We start from the raw sequence: 23,457 nt of genomic DNA on the forward strand, positions 1-23,457 counted from the left end.
ATTTATTTTAAATATATTTCTTCTTTTGCTATCACATCCACGTTGATCCTCCGTCACACAGGAGAAACACAGCTTACAGCAGGAGAAACACGCTGTACTACCAACTACCTGTTTTTTCCCTGCCTAGAACTTTTAATGTAGGCATATTAAAACCAACTCCCAAAAACAAGGCATACGTAGGAGTAGGATATTCAAATAAGTCATATTCAGCACTTTTGTCTTCCCAGATAATTCACCCGTGATACCTCGTTCTGCAAGGGCCAGAGACACTAGCTAAGGGAAGGGCCCCCAACATTTCAAAGAACACATACTGGGGGGGGGGGGGGGGGGGAGAATAAAGATAAATCATCTTTTTAAGGTCCTTCAACAAGGGAGCTTCACTGACACAGCAAAAGCATGTAACAAGCTGGAAGTTTCCAGGAAAAGCGAAACAGGAGGCATGACCTAAGGCTCACCTACCACACAGGGGTCATTCATGCCTCCTCTCGGCTGCAGGCCAGCAGAGACAGCACACAAGAGGCCACAGAAGCCCAGGTGAGCCTCATCCTCTGCTTGCTGCCCATGTGCCTTCCCAAGCCCCTTACGCATGCAGCTCATCAGCATGCAGCCAGTTATCCAGCTTAGCACATTCTGCCGGAGCCCAGGCCACCTACACCAGGACAGCAACTCCTCCCGATGATTTTTATTTATGAGATTACAAGCATTTTTAAACCGGTAAGTTCCTGGCCGCTCGTCCTCTTCACCTGCCTTGTCTGTTTTTGCCCAGCCATTTTGGGTTACTTCACCTGGTCAAAGCGTAGCTAAGATCGTAGTTTAACCAAAATCCGACGCCGGCGTTGCTTCCAACAGAAGCTATCCTGCCGCCCTGACTGCTGGCTACAGAAATGGTCACTCCCCAGTCAAACCAGCACCTTGAGCTGCGTGCCGCACGGTTGTGGGAACAAGTGTGTCAGGACAAGGGAGGAGGTGGGACCGCTGTTTTTGGCAGATTAAAGCATCCACCGAAGCACTTGGGGAAAAAAACAAGCCATCCTGAAGGGCCCACAGATGTATTACAGTTTGTTTGTTTGGGTGGCTTTTTTTCCCATAAGCACCCTCGCAAAAAAAGAGAAAAGATTAAAACCCACTTCAAATCAGAGTCACTTCAGGTTCACAAAGCCGGCTAAGGCGGATGACTATAAAAGTATAGATGCCTGTCATCAAATCATCGAGCGTGAGAATCCTCTCTGCAAAGGGTAAACATGCAACAGACACCAAGCAGCACCAGAAAAGGAGCACACCTTCAGTAAACCAGGTGTTCGGATAAACCATGGCCTATGTGGTACCCTCCTCTCCACGGGGGCCAGTGCTGGAATAACCATTTCTACCCTCACTAGAAGATTTTCGTCTCTAGACCACCTCCAAGGTGTGTGCTGGCTACAAATCCCCAGCCCCCTTTCCATGGCCAGGCACCCAGCAGCAAGAACCGCTTGCTCTCGGGGGCAAAGCTTAATGCCGAGTCCACGCTCCCTCACACCAAACGATTTCAGAGTATTAAAGGATAAGGATTTACCTTTACAGGCACCACCTCGAAGGTGTGGGGACACACACTGCTGTGACTCAGAGAGGCTTCAGCTATCGCAGGGCTGACACTCACCCTTCCCAGGGGGTTTACAACTACCTCAAAACCACATGAAACCGTCCTGTAGGAGACGCAGCAGCTTCCCTCCTTCCCCGGGATCGCCGGGAATATCACCTCAGGCTCTCAGAGCAGATGCTCCCAAACTGCTTACAGTTAGGACCCAACTCACAGACCATCGGTTTTGTGTAATCCCCTGAACAGCAGCGCGAACACCGGAGAAGCCAGAGCTCCTGACAGGGCCCAACTAGGGCCCGGCTTTCGGAACAGCTCCTTCCGAAAGGAAAAAAAAAAAAACAAAACAAAAAACCAGGACAAGAGACACACACATGTGCACAGGCACAACTACATCTGAGCCTGAAGCTGGTTTTCTCAGATTTCACAGCACACTCAAATCAAGTCCAGGCCAACATAATGGTAACACACAGTATTTCAGCTTCCCTGCTTGTTACAAACACATGGAGAAAACCTGCCGTGCCAGAAACTACATCAACACTCACTTCATGTTTCTATCCAGCGGCTCCGTGAAGCATCTTACCCAGACTCAGCCCCCAGCCCTCCCCTCCGCCAGAGTTCAGCTGCCAAATGCCCTTCAGTAGGGCAAACTTTGTGACACAAACAGGAGCCGCAAAGCCACCTAACCCACTGCCAGCTGAGCTACCACCTCCGGGCAGGCTGCAGCGATCCACCACAACGCTTTCTTGGGTTGTTTAAACCCGTTGACAGTAAAAACCTTTTTCTTTCTTCAGTTGCAACGGAACCAAGAATAGAATTTGGTTGTTCAGGTCCAATACTGACCAGTCTTTGGCTGTAACGGATCCTTTCTTCCTCGGGCTCCATCTCCGACTCTTCTGAAGAGAGTGAGAAGGACACTCCAGGACTGCTGTCTTCCTCCTCTTCCTCCTTTGAAGTTAGAGGGAAATAGTGAAGCAGGGCACACAGACACGAGGCGCCTACATCCCTCATTTCTTTGCTCACTTTGAGGCCGCTTCCATACCACCGTGCAGGGCAAAGGGAACGCAGCGGATGAGCCCACCTCAACTTTTAACGTTCCCATTCTAACTTTAGGCATGACCTAGGCTAAATGACTTTACCAGCTGTTCCGTAACACAACATGAGCTGCAGGTCTCGGATCAGGAAAAGGCCTCTTCTCTGCTCTACTACCAGCATAAGCGGCAGCTCCTTTGGCCCGCAGCGGGATAGGAAGCGGGCGCGCTGCTGTCAAACGCTCAACAGCGCTCGGGGAGTAGATTATGCGTTAAAGAACCAACTGCTCCAAACAACCTGACTGCCGTCCTCTGGATATCCTGCACCGTGGCACTCGGGAGAAGCTACAGAGGTACAGGACGTCTCCCACGAACAGGGAGATCGTACAGCACTTGAGCACGGCTGCGGGTCGGGGACTAACTCCTGTCTTAAGACGACCTACGCGCTCGGATCCCAAAACCTGCCACCTTGTGACACCGCACAAGAACATGGGAAAACCTCCCAAGGCGTCAGATGGCACCTAAACTTCCCCCCCCCCCCCCCCCCTTCCCCGCGTCTTAAAGGAACCAAATGAAACCAAAGCCTAGGTATACCCGCCGCTCTTAATCCCCAGGACTATGCCCACACCAGCCCTTCGGGGGAGGAACCGTGTAGCGTTACGGAACCGCTACCAGAGCGTGGAGAGGACCCCGCTCTTCCCCGACCCCTCCGAGCACGGTTTGACAGCGGAGCCCTTTCGAGCCCCGCCGGCATCTCCCCCGTCCCCGCCGCCCGTCCCGGCTCAGCGCCGCCCTTCCCAGCTCCGCCAAAGCCAACCTGGGGCCACTTTCCCTTCCCTACACTTTGTTAAAAAAAAACAAAAAACCAACCAACCAAAGCAAAACACCAAAAAAACTCTTGTTTATAAACACACCCGGACAACCCACCGCGCACCAGCCGAGCAACACCGCAGCGGGGCAAACCCCCGCGGCTCCGCCAGCCCCATCCCGCCCCCGCCGCGGAGGCCCGTCCCGGGCCGGGCCCCGTCGCCGCCGCCGCCGCCTCCCCCGGGGCAGCAGCGGGGGGGGACGGGACACCCCGTCCCGGCGGAACAAAGCGGCGGGGGCAGCCCCGGGACGTCAGTCCCCCGGGAGCTGTCAGCCGGCCCCGGCAGCCGCCCCCCCCCCCCCGCACCACCACCCCCCCCCCGCCCCGCTGTGCCCACCAACTTCCCGGCCCGGCCTCCTCGGGGCAAGGGGGGGCCGCAAGGAAAAGGGGAGACCCGTCCCGCTCCCTCCCGGCCCGGAGCACCGGCCCCGCCGCCTGGAGACTCGTGGAAACTTAGGGGGCGGCGGGCCGGTGCCGGGGACCCCCCCGCTCCCCGCGGCGAGTGGCTCACCAGGTCTCTCCTGCGCCTTTGTCCTCTTCTAGCGCCGAGACGGGGAGAAACAGAAGAGACGGAGGAGGAGGGAACCCCCCGGGTCAGGCAACGATCGCGCCCCGGGCCCGGGCCCGGCCCGCCGGCCGCGCCGCCCCGCTTCCCCCCCCTCCCGGCCCCGCCGCTCCCCCCGTTCCCCCCCCGCGTCCCGCCGCCCCCGCCGCGGCCACCGGGCGCTGACAGCCCCGCCGGCCGGCCCGGGCCGCTGCCCGCTCCCCGCGGGCCCCGCTCCCCGGCCCGCCGCCGCGTCCCCCCCGCCGCCGCCGCCGCCGCCACCACCACCACCGCCCCGCCGCACCCCCCCCCCACCCCCCCTCCCCGAGCCGCCCGGTGCCGACCCGCCGCCGGCCTCGCCGCCCCCCGCCGTGCCCCTTCGCCTCCACCCCACCGCCCCGTCGCCGCCGCCCCCCGGCCGGGACGCGGTTCCCCTCCTCACACAGGAGCCGCCGCCGCCATTTTGAAGCCGTCAGAGTCTCACATACACACTGACTCGGCCGCCGCACTGCGCCTGCGCCGCCCGCAACCTCCCCTGACCCCCCCCGCCGCCTCCCCCGCCGCCCACCGCGCGCATGCGCCGCCCCCCCTCCCATTTCCCCCCCCCCGCCCCCTTCATCCCCCGCCCCGCTCACGGCGCCGGGGCAGCGCGCGGGCGCGCGCACGCTGCTCGGCGGCCCCGCCCCGCCCCGGCGGGAGCGAGCGCGCCCGCGCGGGTGGACACGCCCCCTCTGGGTGGACACGCCCCCCCGACTGGCCACGCCCACCCACGCGCATGCTCCCGCTGCGCACGTACGCAGATAGGCGTGGGGCGTAGGTCTATACACACCTATAGACGCGGGTCATACACACCTATAGACGCGGGTCATACACGTATACACACCTGTAGACATGGGTCACACGTGTACACACCTATAGACACGGGTCATACACATACACACCTATAGACATGGGTCATACATGTATACACACCTATAGACACGGGTCATATATGTACACACCTATAGACACAGGTCATACACATACACACCTATAGACACGGGTCGTACATGTATACACACCTATAGACATGGGTCATACATATATACACACCTATAGACATGGGTCATATATGTACGCACCTATAGACACGGGTCATACACATATACACATCTATAGACATGGGTCACACGTGTACACACCTATAGACACGGGTCATATATGTACACACCTATAGACACGGGTCATACACACCTATAGACATGGGTCACACATGTACACACCTATAGACATGGGTCATACACATACACACCTATAGACATGGGTCATACATGTATACACACCTATAGACACGGGTCATATATGTACACACCTATAGACATGGGTCATACACATACACACCTATAGACATGGGTCATACATGTATACACACCTATAGACATGGGTCATACATATATACACACCTATAGACATGGGTCATATATGTACGCACCTATAGACACGGGTCATACACATATACACATCTATAGACATGGGTCATACATGTATACACACCTATAGACACGGGTCATACACATACACACCTATAGACACGGGTCATACATGTATACACACCTATAGACATGGGTCATACACATACACACCTATAGACACGGGTCATATATGTACGCACCTATAGACACGGGTCATACACATATACACATCTATAGACATGGGTCATACATGTATACACACCTATAGACACGGGTCATACACACCTATAGACATGGGTCATACACACCTATAGACATGGGTCATACATGTATACATACCTATAGACATGGGTCATACACACCTATAGACATGGGTCACACACATACATAGCTATACACATGGGTCATACATGTACACACCTATAGACACGGGTCATATATGTACACACCTATAGACACGGGTCATACACACCTATAGACATGGGTCACACATGTACACACCTATAGACATGGGTCATATATGTATACACACCTATAGACATGGGTCATACACATACATACCTACAGACACGGGTCATACATGTATACATTTATAGACATGGGTCATACACACCTATAGACGTGGGTCATACATATGTACACCTATAGACATGGAGCACGTATGGATACACACATGTATACATGGGTCACACACACATATACACTTATATACATGTAGCACGCATGCATACATACCTATGTACGTGGGTCACAAACACCCCCCCATATACATGGCTCACACATGGATACACACCTATATACATGGAGCGCACACACGTATACATGTATATACATGGACCACATACGTGTACACGCCTATGTACATGGATAATACATGCATACACACCCATATACATGCACCACGTGCATACACACCTATATATGTGCAGCAGGCACGGGGACACCTATATACCTGCAGCACACACGCACGGACACCTATAGACATGCAGCACATGCCCATATACATCTCTATACACGCAGCACACGCGTACACGCCTACGGACACGCAGCACGCGCCTATATACACGCAGCACATATGTGTACACACCTCTATACGCGCACGCGTGTGTCCCCCGTCCCCCCCGCCCGCGGGACCGCGCCGCGCTGGCCTGTGTTGAGCTTTAATGTCACACCAGCACCGAAGTCACCCCGTGTCCCCTGTCCCATGCTGGCCCGCCAGCGGGAAGGGGACACCCCCCCCCCCCAACACCCCCCAAAATCAGTTCTCTGCTGCCGGTCAGGCTGGCAGGGGACACCGGGGGGGACAGTTTCTTGGTGCCCGGGGGGACACGTTCCTGCTGGCATGTTGGGGGGGGGGACAGGAGCGTGGCAGCGGAGGTCTGGCGGTGGCAGCAGAGGTCCGGTGGTGGCCGGGGGCCGAGGCAGTGTCCTGAGCCACGGGGACAGCAGCGGGTCCCGGGGGCTGTGGCGGGGGTGGGGGGGGGGGGCTCAGCAGAGCACGCAGCCCCTCCGGTGTCGCCTCCTGCGGGGGTTCGGGTGGGCGGCACGCAGGGCGGCGTCGCAGGCTGCCACGAAGATGTCCCTGACGTTCTCCTGGTACCTGGCCGAGCACTCCAAGTAGGACACGGCGTGGACCTGCCGGGCCATGGCCTCTCCCTGCCGGAGAGCCGTGGGGTCAAACCCCCCCCCCCAGGGCCACCGGGTCCCCCACTGCCCCGTGCTGGGGGACATCCCCGGCCCGTCGGGGGGGTGGCACTTGCCTTCTGGTGGGAGATGGGCTCCGGGCGTCCCTCCTGCAGCTTGCGCAGGTCGGTCTTGCAGCCCACCAGCAGCACCGGCACCCCCTTGCAGAAGTGGTTCACCTCCGGGTACCACTGCAGGGGGGGGACACACACATGACACATACATGTCACCCAGGGGATGGGGACACGGGGAGGGGCAGCAGCTCCGGCTCCATGCTACCTCCCCCGGGGAGGACACGCGGGGTGGGAGCAGCCCCCCCCCCCCGAGGGGGCCGCGTTACCTTGGTCAGGACGTTGTCGAAGCTGTTGGGGCTGGTGACATCAAAGCAGATGAGGACAACCTTGGCGTCCGAGTAGGACAGCGGGCGAAGCCTGTCGTAGTCTTCCTGTCCTGCCAGGCGGAACAGCAGACCATTACGCACCAGTTCCCTACTGGGCTGGGTGTCCCCCGCCCCCCCCACCCCCCCTCCCCGCCAAGCCTGGGACCACAGCTGGGGACACCGTGTGGCTCTGGGGACAAAAGGCAGCGCCCCAGCAAGAGGGTGACAACCCGTGGGGACCGATGGTTGGCCGGCTGCGGGTTAACCCCCCCACATCCCATGGGGACACCCCTCCAAGGCATGACCCATGGGTGTGGGACACCCCGAAACCCACGGGCTGGGGGGGGGGGGGGGGGGGGCGGGCTGTGACTGCCTGTCCCATCCCCTCCTGTCCCACCTGCCGTGTCCCAGAGGTGGATCTTCACGGGCTTGCCGCCGACCTGGAGGGAGGCCGTGTACTTCTCGAACACGGTGGGGACGTAGACCTGGCGGGGGACAGGGCGGGGGGGGGGGCGTGAAATAGGTCCCTTCTACCCCCGGGCAGCGGCGGGGGGCAGCGGCCGAGGGGAACCCCCCCCGGGGCTGTATGCGCAGGACAGGGCATGGGGAGGTACGTGGGGTTGGGAGAGGGAATCGGGGAGGGGCAGGAGATGGTGGTGCCACCCCAGGGCAGGTGGGGTGGTGGGGACATTCCTTGTCCCCCCCGCCCCTAGCCCGGGGACTGTGGGCAGGCGGGATGCCCTGGGGGGACCCACAGGGAGATGCTGGGGGTCTCCATGGGCTGCCGCCCCTCCCTCCACCCCACAGGTCCCATACGTGCCCTCGCTGGGACAGACCCCGCTCCCCATCCCGTGACCCCCCCAGGCGAGGCAGAGGGGGGGCAGACCCCTGAGGTTGTCCTGGACCCCTGTCAACCCCAGGCTGTCCCCTCCCGGTCCCCCCCAGCCCCGTGTCCTGCCGCAAACGGTCCCGTTGCCACCACCGTGCCCGTCCCGTCCCCCCTCCACTGCCCTTTGCCCGCACCGCCGCGCCGTGGGACGGTGACCTCCCCCTCCCCGCCACCGTGTCCCACCGGGGGCCGAGGTCCCAGGGGACAGGGAGGGCCGTACCTTGGGGAAGTCCCCGCTGGCGAAGGCCAGCAGCAGAGACGTCTTCCCGCAGCCCCCGTCCCCCACCACGACGACCTTGACCTCGGCCTCGGGGGGTCCCGGGCTCTGCCCCCCGCGCTCTTGCTGCATGGGGGCGGCCGGTGGGGCCACGGAGCCTGCCTGGCCTCGGCGGGGACGGGGACGGGGACAGGGTGGCAGGTGGCACCCGCCCGTCCCAGGGTGCGGCCCCCGGGGCCCGCCCGTGGCGTCGTCTCGGGGCGGGGGCCATGACGTCCTCGCACACGCGTGGTGCCTTGCACGCCCGCGGGGATGCTGCGGGTGCCTGTCCCCACCCGGGACACGCCGGCGGGTCCCGCTACACCCGTGTCACCCCCCTCGCCCCGTCTCGCCGCTCGCCCCTGGCCCCCGCCTGCGTGTGCGAGGCTCCCCGTCGCGCCTCTTGCACGCCCACGCGCGACGCCGTCCGACACGCGCGGCCCCCGTGCACGCACGCGCGCCCTGCTCCTCCTTGCGCGAGTCCACGCGCGTCCCCTTGCACGCGCGTTCTACGCACGCCCGCACGCTTGCACAGCCGACCGCTGCGTGTCTGACACAGGTGGGGGCCCTCCCCAACGCCCCGGTGTCCCCCCCACCCCCGACCCTGGAGCCTGGGTTTTATTGCTCCGAGCACCCGCAAGAGGCAAAGTCCAGGGTGGAGGGAGGCGTGTGGGGGGGGTGACTCACAGCTCTGCCCCCCCCCTCTGCCCGCCCCGCCAGTGCCACCCTTTCCGTCACACCAGGTGATGTGCTGTGCCCGGCCCTGTCGGGAGGCCCTGCCTCCGGTCTTTTCCCCGGGGCACCGGCACCCCGCTTTGCTTGGGGATGTGCCAGCCCAGCGCTGCTCCCTGCACCCCACGTTGACCCCCGCGCCCCCCCGCCCCCCCCCCCCCCCAATATGAACGCACAGCGATCCTCACCCCGGGATGGGGACCCCCATGACCCCGCTCTGGGAGGTGGGAGCTCAGAGGATGCTCAGACACGAGCGATTTGGGACGTGGGGCATTTCTAGGGGGGTGGCCGGGCTCAGGGACCCCCGTGTGTGGGTGGCCCCCCCCTCCCACTGGCTTCCCCAGCTCTGCCGTGGGTGCACCAGCCACCCAGGTGAGCCGGGCAGGGGTGTTCGTTAGCAATTAGCCATCTTAATGAGCCAAGAAGCAGCTTTTTGCCCGTATTGGAGGAGTAGAGGGGGGTGCTTTGCCCACCATGTGGCTGTGTCCCCCCACCAGCACTGGGCGGGCGGGGGGGGGGGGGCGGGCAGCAACCGGAGGGCAGCTGGTGCCGCTCCGGGGAGGAAGGAGAGACCATGTCCCCCAAAATCCAACCTGGAGGTCTCCAAGACCCTCTCCCCTGGTTCACCCCCTCCTCTGCCACCCCAAGGCCCTGCGGAGGGAGGAGGGACACCCCCCCGCCGGCAGGGGTGAACGGGTGCTTTGGGCATAGGGAGGGCCGGGGGGGGCCATGTGTGCCGTTCCCTGCCATTCCCCCCAGCCCTACGGCTGGCTCGTCCTCCGCTCTCCTACCATCGACCCGCTCCGTCCCCCTCGGTGGGCACCAGCCCAGCTTGGAGGGGGGGGGCCAGCAGCCCCCGGATCACCCGGGTCGAGTCCGAACCGACGTCTGGAACACCAAATTCCCACCCAGGCCAGATGCAGGACAAAGATGGAGACGAGACAGCGGCGATTCACATGCCGGGAGGCTGGAAGGCAAAGGCGCAGGGTAATGAACAACCTCAGAAGGATGCCAGCATCAGGGCCGGGGGGGGGGCGGGGGTGTGGGTGGGTTGAGGGGGATGGACACTGGAGCACAATCAAACAATTAGGAAGGTGGTAATTACCCGTCTAATGAGATATCAGGTTGAATCCTAAAAGCATCGAGATTCTTCAGAGCAAGATGGAGATGGTGCAGTATCCATCCATCCTCTGGGGTATTCTCTCGGACAACACATTTCCTTTCCCGCAAGACCAAGAGGAATTGGCCAGGAGAGGCTGGGTGATGCAGCCTCGTGGCTCTGAAACTGCCCAGCGCTCTCTCACCGCCTCGCCCGTCATCTTGCAGGAACGCCCCACCAGAGCAGCTCTCTTCGGAGGCGAGACGGGCTGCTCGGGATCTTCTGAGGACGTCGAGACCCTGGTTCTCCTCACCCGAGAAGCTCCTGGCAAGGAGAGCCGGAGGAAGGGAGGGAGCTCGGACCCGCCGGCAGGTCGGCCCCAGGCTGCTGCCTGGAAAAAGGTAGGGGCTCGGCACCGGAGCCCAGCCTCGCGTCTCCCAGGAGATCCCCACACCCCCTCTCACCGCTCCCACATGTCCTTCCTTGTGGTGCCTGGAGCCCCCCCAACCTCTCCTCCATGCTCACCCCCCCCAGCCACCTCCCCAGCCCTGCCGTCACCCCCCTGTCCCCACCCCTGCTGTGCCACCATCACCCAAACCCCTCTCCCTGACGGGTCCTTGATGCTGGGGTCTCACTAACGCTCCTTCTGCTCTGACCGCAGCCGGGGACCGCGTCCCACCTCCTGCCATGGAGCCGAACCTGACATCCCCCCCTCCCATGTCACCCATGCCGACCACCAATGGTGACAACTCCTGCAGGATGGAGGTCACTGACATGGCCATAGACGGTCTCACGCTGCTCATCTGCCTCTGCGGGCTGGTGGGGAACGGGGTGGTCCTCTGGCTCCTCGGTTTCCGCATCCGCAGGAACCCCATCACTGTCTACATCCTCAACCTGGCCGTCGCCGACTTCACCTTCCTCCTCTTCATGGTCACCTCGTCCCTCCTCTACCTGATAGACAATGCCTCTTGCTCCACTGTTGGGGTCCTGAAGTACATGAGGTGGCCTCTCCTGCTCTCACTGTTCTCCTACAACATGGGCCTGTACCTCTTGACGGCCATCAGCATCGAGAGGTGTGTGTCTATCCTCTGCCCACTCTGGTACCGCTGCCGCCGCCCCCAGCACTTGTCAGTGGTGGTGTGTGCCCTGCTCTGGGCCCTCTCCATCGCCGTCCTTGCTGCCGTCACTTCTCCGTGCCTGTTGTACGAGCACGAGCGCTGCCGCATGGCTCTCATCTCCATGTACGTCCTCAACTTCCTCGTTTTTGCCCCATCCATGGTCATTTCCAGCACAATCCTCGTCATTAAGGTCCTCTGTGGCTCCCAGCAGCGCCAACCCAAGAGGCTCTACATCGTTATCTTCCTCACCATCCTCTTCTTCCTCCTCTTCGCCCTTCCCCTCAGCATCTGGAATTTTCTGCAGCAGTTAAACTACCCCCTTGTGATGAGCCAGGTGTTTTTCCTGCTCGCCAGCATCAACAGCAGCATCAACCCCTTCATCTACTTCTTGGTGGGGAGCTGCCGGAGGCACTGCTCCTTGGTGTCCCTCCAGGTCGCCTTCCAGAGGGTCTTCGAAGAAACAGCGGTCACTACGGTCACCAGCTAAGAGGCCACTGTGTTCACAGCGGCTGTGCTGCCCACCCTGGCTTCATGCCCAGCTGCCCACCCACCCTTGCTGCCGGCTGGGCCGGCAGGTCACCTTCCTGCAGCTGTGTGTCACGATGCATTCCATCCCTTATCCTATCCCATCCTCATCCCCGTTCCCCATCCCTGTCCCTATGCCATCCCCATCTCCATCCCCCCCATCCCTATCCCCATGCCATCCCCATCTCCATCCCCCCCATCCCCATCCCTATCCCCATCCCTATCTCACCATCATCCCTGTCCTCATCCCCATCTCTATGCCACCCCCACATCATCCCATGACCATCCCCATCTCCATCCCCCCACCCCTGCTCCCCATCCCTATCTCACCCTTGTCCCCATCCCACCTTCATCCCCACCCCGATTCCATCCCCATCCCACCTTCATCCCCGTCCCCATCCCATCCCCACCTCGTCCCATGACCATCCCCATCTCCATCCCCCCATCCCACCCCATCCCCATCCCTGCTCCTGTACCCATCCCGCCCTCATCCCTGTCCCTATACCATTCCCATGCCATCTTCTGACCATCCCCATCTCCATCCCCTCATCCCTGTCCCAACCCCATCCCACCTTCATCCCCGTTCCCATCCTACCTTCATCCCCGTTCCAACCCCATCCCACCTTCATCCCCGTTCCCATCCCATCCCCACCCCTTCCCATGACCATCCCCACCTCCGTCCTCCCCAGCCCACCCCCTCCCCGCTCCCCATTCCCATTCCCGCTCTCCGTCTCCATCCCCAGCCCATTCCCGTCCCGTCCTTCTCCCTCCCGCGGGGTTCCCGGCTCCGGGCGGCCGCTCCCGACTCCGGCGACGGAGCGCTGGGCTCTGCTGCCCTCCAGCGAGGGAAGAGGAGATGAGAACCCTCCAGAAACCCTCCGGACCGCCCGCCCCGGGCCCTGGGCAAGCGGCTCCCCGGGACTGGGTGCGGGGGCGAAGCCTCTGCCTCCCCCCCGGCGGGGCTGCGCTGCCCCCGGCCCCGCTCCTCCCGCCCCAATAAACGCCGCTGGCTCCGTCCGCCGCCTCTCGTTCCTCTCCCGGGATGGGGGGGGGACTTGCGGGGGGCTGGGGCGCCGGTGGTGAGCCTCTGCGGAGTGGGGGTCTCCCCGAGAAATAGTCCCCCCCCCCCAAAAAAAAATAACTTATGGGGTGGCCGGGGGTGAGCAGCCCATAGGGAGGCAGTGGAGCCTCAGATATGGGGCTGGCCGGGGGGTGCGGGAGGTGGTGGGGCTGGTGGGCAGGTGGAGGACGTGGTGGGAAGGTGGAGGACATGGTGGGGCTGCAAGGGAGGGGGTAGGACGTGGTGGGGGCTGCATGGAAGTTGTGGGAGGTGGTGGGGCTGGTGGGAAGGGGTGGGACGTGATGGGGCTGTGGGATGTGGAGGGGCTACATGGGGGAGTGCAGGAGGTGGTGGGGCTGGTGGGCAGGTGGAGGACGTGGTGGGAAGGTGGAGGACATGGTGGGGCTGCAAGGGAGGGGGTAGGACGTGGTGGGGGCTGCATGGAAGTTGTGGGAGGTGGTGGGGCTGGTGGGAAGGGGTGGGACGTGATGGGGCTGTGGGATGTGGAGGGGCTACATGGGGGAGTGCAGGAGGTGGTGGGGCTGGTGGGAAGGTGGAGGACGTGGTGGGAAGGTGGAGGACATGGTGGGGCTGCAAGGGAGGGGGTAGGACGTGGTGGGGGCTGCATGGAAGTTGTGGGAGGTGGTGGGGCTGGTGGGAAGGGGTGGGACGTGATGGGGCTGTGGGATGTGGTGGGGCTGCATGGGGGAATGTGGGAGGCGGTGGGGCTGGTGGGAAGGTGTGGGAGATGGTGGGACCATGAGTTGTGGGGCTGGTGGGAAGGTGCAGGACATGGTGGGGCTGCAAGGCGGGGGTAGGATGTGGGGGGCTGCATGGAGGTTGTGAGAGGTGGTGGGGCTGGTGGGAAGGTGTAGGACATCGTGGGGCCACATTGGGGGGTGCGTGAAGTGGTAGGGTTGGCATGGGGGTGTTTGGGAGGTGGTGAGACTGGTGGGAAGGTGCAGGACATGGAGGGAAGGGGCAGAACATGGTGGGGTGGTAAGAAGTGGTGGGGCTGGTGGGAAGGTGTGGGATGTAGTGGGGCTGTGGGATGTGGTGGGGCTGCAAGGGAGGGGTAGGATGTGGTGGGGCTGCATGGGGGAATGTGGGAGGTGGTGAGGCTGGTGGGAAGGTGTAGGACATGGTGGGGCTGCAAGGGAGGGGGGAGGATGAGGCGGGGCTGCATGGAGGTTGTGGGAGGTGATGGGACTGGTGGGAAAGTGTGGGAGATGGTGGGGCTGCAAGGCGGGGGTAGGATGTGGAGGGGCTACATGGGGGAGTGCAGGAGGTGGTGGGGCTGGTGGGAAGGTGCAGGACGTGGTGGGAAGGTGCAGGACATGGTGGGCCTGCAAGGGGGGGTAGGATGTGGGGCTGCATGGAGGTTGTGAGAGGTGGTGGGGCTGGTGGGAAAGTGTAGGACATCGTGGGGCCACAGGGGGGCGTGCGGGAGGTGGTAGGGTTGGCATGGGGGGGTTTGGGAGGTGGTGAGACTGGTGGGAAGGTGCAGGACATGGTGGGAAGGTGTGGGACTTGGTGGGGCTGGTGGGAAGGTGCAGGACATGGTGGGAAGGGGCAGGACATGGTGAGGTTGGTGAGGTGTGGTGGGAGTGGTGGGAAGCTGTGGGACGTGGTGGGACTGTGGGATGTGGTGGGGCTGCATGGAGGTTGTGGGAGGTGGTGGGACTGGTGGGAAGGGGCAGGACATGGTGGGGCTGGTGGGAAGGTGCAGGACATGGTGGGAAGGTGCAGGACATGGTGGGGCAGGAGGTTGTGGTGGGGTCCGCACTCATCAGGACAGGAGCAGCACCAGCCCCAGAGGTGACACTGGGGCAGTGCTGGAGGAGGCTGCACTGAGAACCCGCGGCGTGTCCCCAGGGCAGCTCGAGGATGGACAATGTCCCTTCCTCCTGCCTCTGCCGTGGCACTGGGGGAAACTGAGGCCCAGCACAATGGCATGTGGTCCAGAGCCATCTGACGCGTCACTGCTGGCTCCAGCACCAGCTCCCTGCACCCCCACAGCTCTCCCCACCGCTGCGACAGGAGGCTTTGTGGCCAGCGGAGACTTTGTCAAAGCCACAGGGAGGTGAGTGACGCCCCGTGGAGCCCGTGGTGACCAACAGATGTGGCACCCTGCTCCTGGAAGGTGGTGACCACGGGCTCCTCCTCCCCTTGCTGCTGCTGCACCATCCATCTGGTGAAGGAGAAACGCTCCAGCCTGCCGAAGCCAGGGGAGGGGAAGGATTTCAGAAGGAAAAGTCCTTTACGCTTACGCCTGGCTTACAAAATTTTTAAAAAAAAAAAAAAATATATATATTTGGGGAGATATTTGCTGTGACATGGTGAAACAGTCTGGGGGCACCTCTGTCCCCCCCCTGCCCGCGCTGGCTGTGCCGGCACGGTCCCACTAGGGGCAGTTGGCATCATTTTGGGTCCCGGCGAGCAGGAGCCGTGTCTGCATCCCCCCCCTCCCTCCACCCGCACCCCCGGCCGGCAGCGGGACCCCCGAGGAAGGTGGCACAGGGACCGAAGGCAGCCCAGGGTGCTCGATGCTGTTTATTGATGCCGGGCAGCGGTGAGACACAGGAACTGGGGACGGTGGCGGGGTCTCAGCAGAGGGGCAGGGGTCGTGTGTGTCCCCCCCCCGGCAAGCATGGCTGGAGACGGGAGGGGAGCAGAGCTCGGAGAGGCGGCGCAGGCTGCCACACGGGATGGGGAGAGGGGCTCAGGACACCGGATGGGTTTTGTCCCCACTCCATACCTGAGTCAGAGTTTCCCAAAGGCAACGCCCATCCCGAAAAGCAGGGGATTTTGGGGAACACGGTCCCCTGGGGCACGTTCTCCTTGGGGGAATAGAGCCCTCGCACCTGGGGTGGGCTGGTGGGGAGCAGGAAAGCCGCATCCTTCCCTGCATCGACCTTGGTGATGCCCCCGCTCTCCTCTTCTACTGGGGGCCGAGGGGGCCATTGAGGGAAATGCTGCAGACATTAATTTGGTTACTCCAGGAAACTCTCCGCCACTGTCCCGGGGGCGTTAAGCAGAGCGGTGGGAAGTCTTCAACAGGCTGGGGTCAGCGTGTCCATAGTAGTATCCTGGCTGCACGCAGTGTTGTCTTCCAGCTCCTCAAAGACCCTCCGGAAGGCGACCTGGAGGGACACCAAGGAGCAGTGCCTCCAGCAGCTCCCCACCAAGAAGTAGATGAAGGGGTTGATGCTGCTGTTGATGCAGGCGAGCAGGAAAACCACCTGGGAGGGCACGGAGGTGTAGCTGAACTGCTGCAGAAAATTCCAGATGCTGAGGGGAAGGGCGAAGAGGAGGAAGAAGAGGACGGTGAGGAAGATAACGATGTAGAGCCTCTTGGGTTGGCGCTGCTGGGAGCTGCACTGGACCTTAATGATGAGGATTGTGCTGGAAATGACCATGGATGGGGCAAAAATGAGGAAGTTGAGGACGTACATGGAGATGAGAGCCATGCGGCAGCGCTCGTGGTCGTACAACAGGCACAGAGAAGTGACGGCAGCAAGGACAGCGATGGAGAGGGCCCAGAGCAGGGCACACACCACCACCGACAAGTGCTGGGGGCGGTGGATGCTGGAGCAGAGGATGGACACACACCTCTCGATGCTGATGGCCGTCAAGAGGTACAGGCCCATGTTGTAGGAGAACAGTGAGAGCAGGAAAAGCCACCTCGTGTACTTCAGGACCCCAACAGTGGAGCAAGAGGCATTGTCTATCAGGTAGAGGAGGGACGAGATGACCATGAAGAGGAGGAAGGTGAAGTCGGCGACGGCCAGGTTGAGGATGTAGACAGTGATGGGGTTCCTGCGGATGCGGAAACCGAGGAGCCAGAGGACCACCCCGTTCCCCACCAGCCCGCAGAGGCAGATGAGCAGCGTGAGACCGTCTATGGCCATGTCAGTGACCTCCATCCTGCAGGAGTTGTCACCATCGGTGGTCGGCGTGGGTGACGTGGGAGTTGGGGACTGGTGGTTCACCTCCATGGATGCACGCTGGGCAGGCAGTGGGACGTGGTCCCCGGCTGTGGTCAGAGTGGATGGGGAGTTAGTGGCTTGGAGAAGGCAGGGGTGAGCCGTGCGGCTCCTCACCATCTCCCTGCGCTGGGAAGGCATCAGTGGAGGACAAGTGGGATGTGCTGGGGAGGGCAGTGGTGGACATTGTGGGGTGGGAGAGGGAGATGGGAGGTGAGCTTCACCCGGAGATGCAGAAGGCAAGCGCAGGACAGTGGGGGGAGGACTTGGGGAGGGCGCTGCCAGTCACCAGGAGAGGGTAGGAGGAATGAAGCTGCGGGCGGTGGATGCTGGAGGAAAGGAAGGTGGGGTAGGGATGAAGGAAAACACTTAACTGTTAGCTTTGGTGGAGCAGAAGGCAAGGGTTGTCCTTCCAGCTGGGCTTGGGTGGATCAGTGCCGCTGTCTTGGCATCTCATGCTCCCTTCGGATCCATGTCCTGAAGAGGATCCTCCCAGGACAGTAGCATGAAGAAGAAAGTCCCCTGGTCGCCAGGAGGTCCCCGCTCTCGTCCCGCCAGCTCCTCTCTGTGCCCTGTCCCCCTCGGCAGTGGGGTCGCGGGGGAGTCGGGATCGGTTTTGTAACTGCGGCTACGTCAGAGCTCCGCTTCCTTGGTTTTATTTATCGTGCTTTTTTTTTTTTTTTTTTTTTTTTTGCCACAAAGGAAGTGGCCTTTGCCAAAAGCTTTGCAAACAGAATGTTGTGAATGGCTCGAATGGCTCCTCGTTTACTCCTGATTAGAAACATTCCACCCCGGACAACAACCCACTCACGGACTGCCTTCCCGCTCCCGGCAGCTTTCTGCCCTGTCTGTCCCCAGGGCTCCCCGGACCTCAGCATCCCCGGGGGGGCGTCACCCCTCCAGGAGCAGAACGGGATGCCGGTGGTGCTGGTGGTTCTGGTGGTGCCAGTGGTGCTGGTGGTTCTGGTGATGCCGGTGGTGCTGGTGGTTCTGGCGATGCTGGTGGTTCTGGTGATGCTGGTGGTTCTGGCGGTGCTGGTGATGCTGGCGGTGCTGGTGATGCTGGTGGTGCTGGTGGTTCTGGTGACGCCAGTGGTGCTGGTGGTTCTGGCAGTTCTGGCGGTGCCGGTGATGCTAGTGATGCCGGTGGTGCTGGTGGTGCTGGTGGTGCTGGTGGTGCTGGTGGTTCTGGTGGTGCCGGTGGTGCCGGTGGTGCAGGTGGTGCTGGTGGTGCTGGTGGTGCTAGTGGTTCTGGCAGTGCTGGTGGTTCTGGTGATGCCAGTGGTGCTGGTGATGCTGGTGGTGCCAGTGGTTCTGGTGGTGCCGGTGGTTGTGGTGGTGCTGGTGGTTCTGGTGATACCGGTGGTTCTGGTGATACCGGTGGTTCTGGTGGTTCTGGTGGTGCTGGTGGTTCTGGTGGTGCTGGTGGTGGTGGTGATGCCAGTGGTGCTGGTGATGCCAGTGGTGCTGGTGGTGCTGGTGGTTCTGGCAGTGCTGGTGGTTCTGGTGATGCCAGTGGTGCTGGTGATGCTGGTGGTGCCGGTGGTTCTGGTGATACCGGTGGTTCTGGTGGTTCTGGTGGTGCTGGTGATGCTGGTGGTGCTGGTGATGCTGGTGGTGCCAGTGGTTCTGGTGGTGCTGGTGGTCCTGGTGGGGCATCTGGGCGCTTCTCAGAAGCGACTCCCGTTCTGGGAAGAGCCGGGGAATCATCGCCAAAACCTCTCCTGAGCCCAAGGGGGCACACCTTCAAACGGCAGCCAAGCACTGAAATTCCCTGCCAGGCTAAGGCAGGCTCTGACAGCCCAGCTGGGGCACAACAAACAGTCGTTTCCAGCCAGGCTACAACGATATTTGCACTTACAGCCCACATTCATTATTACTATTCCCCCTTCGTAATGCAACGAATGCTCTTAGAAACCAGCTTTTAGGGTGCTGTGTCCCCCTCCCAGCGGGCCGGTACAGCCGGCTGCAGCCCTCCCAGCTCTTCATCAGCAGCACGTCCTCCTCCTCCTCCTCAGCCTTGGGAGCACTTGTGGTTGTTTTAACGTGATCCCACCCCTTTGGTAGCCCACACAACCCGGGCAGCGGCTCCTGAGCTGGTCCTGGGTGTTGTGAAACCCTGCAGAGCATCTCCTTGGAGGCACTCGCCCCCCCCGCGCCTGCTCTGGCCCCACCAGGTCCACGGGGACCAGGTTGCTCCTCGCAGCCACGGCACAGCCTGCAAAGGGCTCAACGTTACAGCCAATGTGTTTTACGCAATGAACATCCTCCTTGCAATGATGAAAATGACAGAGCTTCTCCCTCCGGAGGCATCCGCCGCCCCGAGGAGTGTCCCGCCTCTCCCGCGCCATGGTGCCCTTGCAAGTGGGAGGCACTTTTGGCTTCTCTCATGGTTGCCCAGCTGACTACCTCGTTCTTTGCTGCAGCAGCCCTTTGGTTGCTCGAAAACGTACTGTGAATGCTTAAAATCGCCTCCCAAAGCCACCGGATTTATCATAGAATCACAGAATGGTTAGAGATGGAAGGGAACTTAAAGACCACCTAGTTCCAACCCCCCTGCAATGAGAAGGGACATCTTCCACCAGCCCAGGCTGCTCCAAGCCCCATCCAACCTGGCCTTGAACCCCTCCAGGGATGGGGCAGCCACAGCTTCTCTGGGCAACCTGGGCCAGGGGCTCACCACCTTCACAGCCAAGAATTTCTTCCCAATATCTCATCCAAGTCTCCCCTCTTTCAGCTTAAAACCCTTCCCCCTCGTCCCACGGCTCCCCTCCCTGATCCAGAGTCCCTCCCCAGCTTTCCTGGAGCCCCTTGAGGGCCTGGAAGGGGCTGGAAGGTCTCCCCGGAGCCTTCTCTTCTCCAGGCTGAACCCCCCCAGCTCTCTCAGCCTGTCCTCCCAGCAGAGGGGCTCCAGCCCTCCCAGCATCTCCGGGGCCTCCTCTGGCCCCGCTCCAACAGCTCCGTGTCCTTCTGCTGTTGGTGGCCCCCCAGCACTGCAAGGGGGGGTCTCCCCAGAAGGGCAGAATCCCCCCTCCTCGTCCCGCTGGCCGTGTCGCCATCTACTTCACTAAACCTCAGTTGGAGAAAAAAAAAAAGGCCATTTCTTTATGAACTCCCGTGTACCGGTTTGAAAAGTTGCGATGTATTTCTCTCTATTTCCCAGGTGAGCGGCTGGAAGAGCTGCGGAGCTGGGAGAGGGGCTGAGGTCGGCTCGGCGGGAGGCAATGAGTGGCCAGGGAATCCAAGGAATTGAGGGCTTCCACCCAGCTCCCGCAGGCCAGCATTGGGAAGCACGCCAGCGCGGCTCACAATGACTCAGAATGCTCTATTTAGCCTTAAAAACAAAGCAAACAGACAGACAAACTCCCCCCACACACACCCCTCGCAAAGACCTTGGAGGTCAGCACATGATAATTTCTTCGGGAACAAACATGGAACTTCTAAGAAATCAGACGTATGTGCACACTGCGATGTGCTCAGACAGCTGGAGTCGTTCATTTTTGGGCGCTTAAGACACCTGAAGGACGAGCAGGAGGTTTCCTTCAGAAATCCTGGGGCGCCACCGAGGAACTGTGCTACGGGCAGGGATGTGCCCGCTCCCAGGCTGTCCCCGGCCATCCCACCCCGAGCCCAAAGCCCAGGAACGCCACAGTCCAGATGCTCTTTCCCTTCTGCTTCTGCAAACTGGAAAACAGCCCCGTCAAAGGCTAATGGGGGTGGCTGTGAACATGAGCCGGCAACGTCCGCCGGCAGCCCAGAAACCCCCCCACAGCCTGGGCTGCATCCCCAGCAGCGTGGGCAGGGGGGCGAGGGGGGGATTCTGCCCCTCTGCTCCGCTCTGTGAGACCCCCCTGCAGTGCTGCCTCCAGCGCTGGGGCACCAACAGCAGAAGGACACGGAGCTGTTGGAGCGGGGCCAGAGGAGGCCCCGGAGATGCTGGGAGGGCTGGAGCCCCTCTGCTGGGAGGACAGGCTGAGAGAGCTGGGGGGGTTCAGCCTGGAGAAGAGAAGGCTACGGGGAGACCTTCCAGCCCCTTCCAGGCCCTCAGGGGGCTCCAGGAAAGCTGGGGAGGGACTCTGGAGCAGGGAGGGGAGCCGTGGGACGAGGGGGAAGGGTTTTCCACTGCAAGAGGGGAGATTTGGATGAGATCTGAGGGAGAAATTGTTTGCTGTGAGGGTGGTGAGCCCCTGGCCCAGGTTGCCCAGAGAAGCTGTGGCTGCCCCATCCCTGGAGGGGTTCAAGGCCAGGTTGGACGGGGCTTGGAGCAACCTGGGCTGGTGGGAGGTGTCCCTGCCCAGGGCAGGGGGTGGCACTGGATGGGCTTCAAGGTCCCTTCCAACCCAAACCATTCCGTGATTCTATGATTAGTCTGGGGATGGTAGGAATCTGTTTTCTTCCTTTTGGTTTTATTTTTTTTTTCTGCTGCGTCCCTTCGTTTACCTGATAAAGCGCATCCGAAGCAGAAACCCGCTCTAGGCTGAATCGTTGCTGCGTCGCCTTTCTCCGCAGAGTCTTTTTTATCATAAAGGACAGGATTTTGCTAAATCAACTTCCAAAAAAGTCAAAAACTCCCCAAGTCACGTGCGGAGGAGCCCCGGGCGGTAGCACCGCGCATCCCCCTCTTCCTCTTCTTGAGGTTTTTTTTTGGGGGGGGGAGTTTGGGTGGGTTTTTTTTTTTTTGTTATAAGGAAAAGAAGAAAGCGGTTTGCTCTTGTACTCATGCCACCTCCTCCTCCAGACGGGGTGTCCTCAGCCCCGCTCGCTGCTCGGGATGAGTCATCCCAAACTGGGGCAGCTCCGGCGAGGGGTCACCGGGGTCCACACTGTCCCCACGGCCACTTCCCTCGGAAAAGGGGAATTCTCCTTCCCACCAGCGTCTTGCCGGGAAGGCGGCCGAGCGCAGGAGGGCACGTACTCTAGAGAGCCTTTTACAACGTTAAGAGCAAAATTAAATGCGAATATCGTGACCCGCGACCGCGTCGAACGCGCTTTTACGCCTCAGGGCGCAATCCTTTCCACAAACCGACAATTTTGCGCGATCCAAATCGATTCTTAGCCCCCAGCGTCCCATCCCCCGAGCTTGGGGGGAACGGCCCCCTTCTCTCGCGCCTGAGCGGATTGGGATTTTTCCTTTTCTCCCCGTGCAAAGGCTTACGGGTTTGTGCCGTTTCTTTTCAACCAAGGCTGCGCTGTGCGTGCAAATCCCAAATATTATTAGTAAAAAAGCTCTGGGGAGGAGTCGTCCAAGAAACTCCTTATTGCTCTTATATCACTCTTATCGCTCTCGTATCTGCCGGCATCTTCTCTCCTGCAAGAGCAGACATCGGCAGAGACGGCTCATAATGACTGATTTTGCAGCTGACGTAGAGGTTTTTCCCTCCGTCTCTTTTTTTATCTGCAGAAAACGGAGACTTAAAGCGGGCGGCATCGCCCCTTGGCCACACCGAAAGCTTTTCCAGCCTTTTTGCTGGAATGGGTTCTTTCTCCTTCGCTGCAAATGGACTTGGGGAGCGCCCCAGGGTTCGCTCAGCCCCCCGGGATGCCGGCGCCGCTCACGTCTCCCAACAATTCCTGCCTCCGCAGGGCAGGGGGGACACATTTCGGGGAGAAAAATAGCCAAAACGAAAGCAGAACCGCGTTTGGGCGAGCTTCAGGGAGAAAAACGCCCGGGAGGTGAGAGCCCTTGGGATGCCGTCGTGCCGCTCACGCCTACGGAGGCTGCCGTGGGTCCTCCCTGCCCGGCTCCGCTCCCTGCGGGCTCTGCCTTCCCGGGAGGAGGAGGATGGAGGGTGAAGCACACCCTGGGGCCGCGGAAGCCGGGAGGTGCCGTTCTGCAGAGCCGTCCTGCTTCACGCCGGCTGAGGATGGATTAAGAAAGTTCAGGGTTGTGTTTTCCCTCTGCGCCTTGGAAATCCGACCGACTAGAAGCTTTGGGAGCATGAGGGAGACGGAGCAGCTGCATCGCATTTAACGCAGCCTCTTAGACCTTTTTTTAGCTAATCCTAACGGTGCTTTAGCATGAAAAAAGCGACTTTGGGGTCGATTTTTTTGCCGGGGCTGGAGGAGAAGCCCTGCAGCGGTGCAGACAGGGTGGATTGTCCCCCGGTCCTGCAGCGGGGGACTGTTCCCAGCCAGGCCAGCACATTTCTCCAGTGGGTGGGGGCTTCCCGAAGGATACGGGACCGGGACACCCTGCCCACTCGTCCTCGGCCAGAGCGGACGCTGGCAATGTGCCGGGGGGGTGTGTGTGTGTGTGCGGGGGG

The 23,457-nt window shown here is 61.0% G+C and overlaps 4 protein-coding genes and 1 long non-coding RNA gene across 6 annotated transcripts in view; 1 reads left to right on the forward strand and 4 right to left on the reverse strand.

The window, feature by feature from the left end:
• The window catches only part of KDM2A (lysine demethylase 2A), a 52,172-nt gene extending 47,586 nt beyond the window's left edge, over positions 1 to 4,586 (reverse strand). For both annotated transcript variants that reach the window (XM_063331580.1, XM_063331581.1), the window contains exons 1-3: positions 4,459 to 4,586; positions 3,984 to 4,011; positions 2,417 to 2,521 (exon numbers count right to left, since the gene is read on the reverse strand). In XM_063331580.1, coding sequence (XP_063187650.1) covers positions 2,417 to 2,521; positions 3,984 to 4,011; positions 4,459 to 4,478 — 153 coding nt within the window. In that variant the 5' untranslated portion in view covers positions 4,479 to 4,586. The remainder of the gene's footprint in view (positions 1 to 2,416; positions 2,522 to 3,983; positions 4,012 to 4,458) is intronic.
• Positions 4,587 to 6,826: 2,240 nt separating this feature from the next.
• On the reverse strand, positions 6,827 to 8,767 carry RHOD (ras homolog family member D). Its single transcript, XM_063332367.1, has 5 exons — positions 8,639 to 8,767; positions 7,927 to 8,014; positions 7,491 to 7,600; positions 7,228 to 7,341; positions 6,827 to 7,123 (listed from the first exon to the last, which is right to left on the reverse strand). The coding sequence occupies exons 1-5, from the start codon at positions 8,765 to 8,767 to the stop codon at positions 6,956 to 6,958; spliced, it is 609 nt and encodes a 202-aa protein (XP_063188437.1). The 3' UTR covers positions 6,827 to 6,955.
• Positions 8,768 to 10,160: 1,393 nt separating this feature from the next.
• LOC134514173 (uncharacterized) lies at positions 10,161 to 11,324 on the reverse strand. The gene is made up of 3 exons (XR_010070668.1): positions 11,280 to 11,324; positions 10,512 to 10,896; positions 10,161 to 10,373 (listed from the first exon to the last, which is right to left on the reverse strand). It is a non-coding gene; the product is annotated as an uncharacterized LOC134514173 (long non-coding RNA).
• Positions 10,832 to 12,110, forward strand: LOC134514172 (mas-related G-protein coupled receptor member H-like). Its single transcript, XM_063331582.1, has 2 exons — positions 10,832 to 10,906; positions 11,167 to 12,110. The coding sequence occupies exon 2, from the start codon at positions 11,193 to 11,195 to the stop codon at positions 12,108 to 12,110; it is 918 nt and encodes a 305-aa protein (XP_063187652.1). The 5' UTR covers positions 10,832 to 10,906; positions 11,167 to 11,192.
• A 3,616-nt stretch (positions 12,111 to 15,726) lies between these two features.
• Positions 15,727 to 17,821, reverse strand: LOC134514436 (mas-related G-protein coupled receptor member H-like). Its single transcript, XM_063332279.1, has 2 exons — positions 17,569 to 17,821; positions 15,727 to 17,244 (listed from the first exon to the last, which is right to left on the reverse strand). The coding sequence occupies exon 2, from the start codon at positions 17,204 to 17,206 to the stop codon at positions 16,262 to 16,264; it is 945 nt and encodes a 314-aa protein (XP_063188349.1). The 5' UTR covers positions 17,207 to 17,244; positions 17,569 to 17,821; the 3' UTR covers positions 15,727 to 16,261.
• Between the last annotated feature and the right edge of the window lie 5,636 nt (positions 17,822 to 23,457).

The sequence above is a fragment of the Chroicocephalus ridibundus genome, chromosome 4, assembly GCF_963924245.1.
Source record: "Chroicocephalus ridibundus chromosome 4, bChrRid1.1, whole genome shotgun sequence".
Lineage (NCBI taxonomy): Eukaryota > Metazoa > Chordata > Aves > Charadriiformes > Laridae > Chroicocephalus > Chroicocephalus ridibundus.